Source organism: Pocillopora verrucosa, chromosome 1, assembly GCF_036669915.1.
Source record: "Pocillopora verrucosa isolate sample1 chromosome 1, ASM3666991v2, whole genome shotgun sequence".
Taxonomy (NCBI): Eukaryota; Metazoa; Cnidaria; class Anthozoa; order Scleractinia; family Pocilloporidae; genus Pocillopora; species Pocillopora verrucosa.
In genome coordinates, this window is record NC_089312.1 from 14224552 (window position 1) to 14230676 (window position 6125).

The 6125-nt window shown below is 36.5% G+C and overlaps 1 protein-coding gene across 2 annotated transcripts; it reads left to right on the forward strand.

The window, feature by feature from the left end:
* The first annotated feature begins 2195 nt into the window (after window positions 1-2195).
* LOC131786312 (fez family zinc finger protein 1) lies at window positions 2196-6125 on the forward strand. 2 transcript variants are annotated; one of them, XM_059103352.2, is made up of 3 exons: window positions 2196-2332; window positions 3270-3538; window positions 4576-6125. In XM_059103352.2, exons 2-3 carry the CDS (start codon window positions 3436-3438, stop codon window positions 5538-5540), a joined length of 1068 nt encoding a protein of 355 aa, XP_058959335.2. In that variant the 5' UTR covers window positions 2196-2332; window positions 3270-3435; the 3' UTR covers window positions 5541-6125. The 2 variants fall into 2 exon arrangements, with proteins under 2 accessions (XP_058959335.2, XP_058959336.1); XM_059103353.2 differs by lacking the exons at window positions 2196-2332; window positions 3270-3538 and adding an exon at window positions 4118-4387.

The window sequence follows — 6125 nt, forward strand, 5'->3', positions numbered from 1 at the left end:
GAAAAGCGCGCATTGGCTGAAATTCCATCTTTTCATTTTCATCATTTATCAAAAATCCTTGGGGGGAGATGGTCTTTTTTTCATTTTCTCGATACCGAACACTTTAATGAAACCGCGCAACGAAATAAATGCATAATTGAAATTACAAAACTTATTAAGCTTGCCTTGCCAAACTTTTTTCTCGAGGTGGTCATGTTGGAGTAGACGTCTATCGCTTTTATTTCGTGACAGTAAAACTTGAAAATTCGCCATCCATTTCACAGTCGTTTAATTTCACTCAAAAATTTTACATTTCGAAGCATTAGAATCCTAATTCGACTTCACTCGTGGTCATTATCATCAGAGTGGTTATAATTATTATCATCAGTCATGTTTGTTTTATAAGTGGGTTGGCAATTGCTGCCCTAAGGTTTATATCAGCCCATTAGAATTGCCTCATTAATCGTGTGTTCTGTTTCGTTGGGATATAAAACAGGAAAGTCTGGCTGTCGTTAACGAGCTTGTGCTTCAGATAAAAATAACCGCAGAGAATGTGAGAACCTTAAGGCTTTTGTCATACTGCTAAACCATTCTGTTTACATGGGACGTCTATTTGAACACTAGCCCAAGCATTGCGTCTCCAATCGTTTACTCACACGTTATCAGATAACACGACAGTTCTATGATACTAGAAATCGATTTTTTCTTTAATTTAGGTTTTGGGTGAAGTTGGCAAAAGTTCCGAGTTTCATGAGCAAAGCAAAGACCACAGTTATAGCAATCAGGAATGTCCACCTACACTTATAAGAAAAAAAAAGGAAAATTGATGCACATTAATGAATGAATTTTTATTTTAGAATCTCATTTGCAAATCTCCATGTGCTCAGGGTATCATGAAATAAATTAATCATTGACAGAGGAACAGACCAGCCCCAAGCATCATTTTAACTAATTTTGTAGTAAAATTAAAAGGCTCTCCGGCCTCGATGAAACTATATAACGAATTTTTTTCTCCTGATTATTTAAATAAGATTCGCATCACTGAAAGCTCTGAACTCGATTGACTTATTGTTAACTGTGCCTTGAACAGGAATAATTCATTATTCAAACAATTTACGCAATGCAAAACTGGTTCCTAAAATTAGTTTCCACGACGGCAATTATGAGAAGTTGTGAGACTAGAGGAACAAGTAGCATGCCTTTGTCTTTAAAAAGCACTTTCTAAGTTTAAAAAAAACTGTCAAAGAGTAGAGGAAACTTCAAACAAAGGACTTTGAAAACACGTGCTGTGAGCGTTTGAATTATTTTCAGCCAACTCTATGGATCCGCACCATGTGTCTTCAAGAAGGATCTCACGCTGGATAGATGCAAAGCGAACTTTTTTCTTTAAACGTGTATGGTGATTTACGGCCTCGTTTGTCGGGTTTCATTCGCTTTTTTACGCGAAATCTGAATGTAATTCTGAGGCTTTTCATCATAAAATAAATAGATATATCGGATATCCTTAAAATGGCTGTTTTCAAATCATCTGTCACAGGTATTATTACATTAAATGCTTTTCCCATCATAAAAATTAAAATATCTCTTACAAAAACTCTCACGTCCTCAGTTTTGCCTCTACACATGTTAACCATTTGATGAAGAAGCGCACTATGTCCTCGAAAATGAGCAAGAGTCATGACAAGTTTGCTTACAAACCGGAAAATTACATGTTCCAAGGAAATGCAAGTTTGGTCGGCACAGGCCAAGGCTTGTTTACCGGAGAACATTTTCCGTAAAGCATTTTTCCGAAATTGTTGATGAAATTTTTAAGCTTATAATCATTAAGTCCTTGAATTTCTCCAGAAATCTCGCACAAAATGTTTCTTAAACATGAGAGAGCTCGGCGAAAGTCACGGTTAAAAGACCATCAGTTAAAAATTTGCTTATTTTTGTTGTCGGTAATATATGCTGAGATGTCAAAGACACCTGTTTTATGCTCAAGTTATAGCTTAGACAAACGGAAACTGTGTTTTTCAGATAAAATTTTAAACTTGTCATGTTTGGTTTTTTGTCAGAATAATTTTCAAAAACACGGTGGAAATATACCGAGACTACAAGATAAGCGTATTTTTTTTGTCTATGCAATGTTTTCCTATCGTGCACCAACAGATAGAGTTTCAGAAGATAACTATGAATATCAAGTGATATCTGACTGAAAGAGAAATGGTGACAGACATCTGAATACTTAACACGTCCTAATTAACAAGCCTTTGAAATGATTTTCTATTCAAACATTTTACGGCGTACATGATTCACAGTCAAGCGCGAAAATGATAAAGGTTTGAGAAGTGGTAATGTTAATCATTATTAGGTGCGTTGTCTTTCAATTACTGGCTCATTCTTAAACGTTTTTATTACGGACTAGCTTCAGCGGGGATATTGAATTTAACTGGAAGCTAAACGGAATACGAAATATTGTTTGAATTAACTCAACTTTGTCAAACACGCCTCAAGAAGGCAGCTTTTTTGTCTTTGCTGAATTGAATTCACGGTTTTTGTTTCAAAAGAAAAAAACTCGAGCAGACGAGAGCGACGAGAACCTTAAATATTGTGGGTGATTACATATGTAGTAAGCCCAGAGAATTTTAACTCCTTAAGATTCAAGACAAATTTTAAAATTTAATTAATCCTTATAAAAGAGTTTGCATTCACAAGGCGTTAGATTTCCAGTTTTAAACCGCGGAAATTATATTAACACGTAAGTAGGTCCTCTCGATTATGGAATGAAAATTCTAATTTATACTTTTTGTCTAGTTTTGAAATGCATTTTCTTATCGATATGGATCTGACATATCCTTTTCGTTTTGAAATCTGATATTTCTCTTTTACTGCCAATAAATGTTTCTTCCCAAAGTACTAATACGATACTTTTAAACTGAATATCGAAATCTTGTGTTCTCTAGATAATTTGAGACAGAATTTTGAAGTCAACAATTTTCCTATTTCAACCATCCGCAGCTTTCGATATTCAATTTGATTCAAACTCAAAATGAACTGCAAGGTTTAATTACACTGCATAAAATTAACTTTAACTTAAGTTCACAGTTTTGCTTCGGAAAAATAGAAATAGGAGAGAAATTCAAGCCAACCTAATCGAATAGAGAAAGTTACCTTTAAAATCTGAAAATAAGGTTATTCTGTATTATTACCACTCGCAGTTTCAAGTTAGTTAGAAGGAATAATGACACAGCAGGAATTTCACCGCTAACAATGTTAGATTTACACCGCATAAATCTCTTTTGTCTTAGAAGCATGCAGAAACGAAAACAATGGTGGAAGGGTTATTGAGTATTTGGAGACAAACTGGCGACCGACCATTATGCGAAAAATAAACAAATGTTCAATCGATATCATGGGTCGTGTGTGGTGTTCATTAAAAGGAGTGTGGACGTGCTCCTCTAAATATCTCTTTCTATGTATACGAGAGCCACTCTCCCAAGCAGCGACATTAACGTGGAAAATGGGTCGAAGATAGATAGAAGACGTTTAGAAATATCATCTTCTACGATGGAAAAAGGTGGGATGAATTTTCTGACGCGAAGGCGGCTCGTAAATGCCATTGAAATGACAAGAAAAGATTTCCACACAAAAGGCCACTAACAGCGAACTGTAATAAAGTTAGCTAGACCTATTATGCTAGTCCGTCCAATAGGCGGGCCCAATGCTTTTAACAGCACTTATTACACCCTAGCGAGGGGGAAATAAATATTTCCAAGAGAAAATGCTTTAGTATTTGCATTTTTATTGCGACTCAATAGGTTGCTGTGATCGTCTTTTCCGAAACTAGTTAAGACCGACTGCTTCTTCCCATGAAAAATGTGGGCAATCGGAATTTTTCTTTTAGCGGTTTTGGCGCGTGAAAATACGATCCATTATGCGCAAGGAGAATTTGTTTGCGGATTTACCGATAAGAGCCTAAAAATTAAAGCCCACAAGTGGCAGGTGTTGCAGAGTTATTTTCATATGTGCAGTTTATAAATTATTCAATATGTTTGCAGGTTTCCAGACCTGACGGTTTTTGATTGGTTGGAAACCGCATCATCCGAACTCAAAACAATGCCAGATCTATCTTCAGTCCCCATGACATAGAGTTGTTAAAAGATTACGCGCTCACAAAGTTGCTATAAAATGAAAGAATACAAAAGCAACTCATTCAGTTATACACAGTGCAGCTTGGCTGTGGATCGGCGCTTAAATCGCGGGAAATTTTCTTGCTTAGGAAAATCGTGTTTGGTAGTGTCGTAACTTTGACAGATAATATCCACACTACAAATTCTTGCTACGATGCCAAGAGCCTTTCTGCTAAAGAGAAATTTCGATGACGGCAATTATTTCGGCGAGAGAAAACTTTCTTCCGTTCAGTACGGTTAGTTTTTTGTTTCCTTTTGAATCAAAATCTTTTATAAGTATTTGCTAGAGTGCCTTAATTCGAAATGTCTCAAAATAAAAGCGTCTCTATGTAAACACGTCAGACAGCCACTTTCGTGTTGTAGCCGTGTGTTCATTTTAAGATTTTAACTGAAGTATCATTTATGTTGTATTTTTAATTCACAGAGGAGGAGAAAGCCGCTAGTGAGGATTATTCAGATGTCAGGCGAAGCAAGAGACCGGCAAAAATAAAGAAGGAAAAGGAAGTTGAATTTTTCGGTACGTTTCAAAAGAAAAAGAAATCATCTTACCCAGCCGATGTCCGAATTGATGGGCGAGTGAATGATATTGGAAAGATTCTAAGGTTTGCAAATGGTTTCATTAATAATGGAAAGAAAATGTCGGGCCAAAATGCTCAAAAAAGCAATCTTCAGGAAATCTCTTGTTATGCCGGGCAAGGAATTCTTCGGGAAAATGAAGCACTGGAGGAGAAAACCAACGCATTCGCCAAAGACTTCAACAAGAACATTGACTCGTCCTCGGACGAAGCCAAGCGGGTGTCGGGTTCAGCGCTCAAAAAAAGTTCCCATGTGAATAAAGCAAATGAACTAAATGATACAGGCGCTAAGAGTCGCTCAGACAAGGCCATCCATAAATGCAATCAGTGTGGCAAAATTTTTAAGACCAAATACACCTTGTCCATTCACTTAAAAATGCCAGATCATACTCAGAGTCGGCCATTTGTTTGCAACGTTTGCGGAAAAGGTTTCCGTCTGTCCAGCACCTTGTGCAGGCACAAGATCATTCACACAGAGAAAAAACCGCATAAATGCGATGAGTGTGGAAAGAGTTTTAACCGCTCTTCCACACTTAAGACTCATCTCCGAACACACAGCGACAAGAAAGCCTTCATCTGCGACATTTGCGGGAAAGGATTTCATCAAAAGGGAAATTTGCGAAACCATATTATGATTCACACGGGAGAGAAGCCATTTCGATGCAACCAGTGTAATCGCGCTTTCAACAAGATGTCTAATCTAAAGTTTCATATGCATACCCATTCTGACAACTTGCCTTACCACTGTCGAACCTGTAGAAAGCGATTTTCAAAAAAGATTGATTTAAAAGAGCACGTTGAAGAAGCTCACTAAGAACATTAAGGAGAGGAAACATATGAACTTATCCAGACTTTATTAAACGCGATTCCGCGAAAGCTTAAAATCTTTAAGGTTTTTTAGGTGATTGCTTCGTAATTTTAACTCGCGCGAGGGAGCATGTGTGTAGCAATTTGTAAAAAAATTAAATATTTGCACTTCATCTTAACAAGATCAGCAGTAATTATTGAAACTTAGAGAGCGACAGGCTAAAACTGAGTTTACCAACCCTGTCAATGTTGACTTGAATTGCAAAAGATTCGCTTGTATAGAAATTCAAACCAATTGCTCAAACTTCGTCCAAATTTTTTCCTTTGTTGTCCTTTTTATATTACTTAAGCACAATTTTAATAGCGACGAAAGCGAAGATTTCGCGTGAAGAAATAATATCTACTCATACGAAGGGTAGTAGCTATAACCAGGCAATATAAGTGAAATTTTTAACAATGTTTTCACACCTAATTTTGTTAACATTATCAGTAATGGCATAACATGTACATTGAAGTCAAATAAATAAACACATGTCAGAAATTATCTTTTGTCGCCTACGTTTTTATGCCTCAGAATTAATGTACATCTATC

Bases quoted from the DNA above. Each gene is read 5' to 3' on its own strand.
- LOC131786312 (XM_059103352.2), top strand. From the start codon at position 3,436: ATGTATACGAGAGCCACTCTCCCAAGCAGCGACATTAACGTGGAAAAT. The intron at 3,539-4,575 runs GTGGGATGAATT...TTTAATTCACAG, and splicing joins ATCTTCTACGATGGAAAAAG to AGGAGGAGAAAGCCGCTAGT.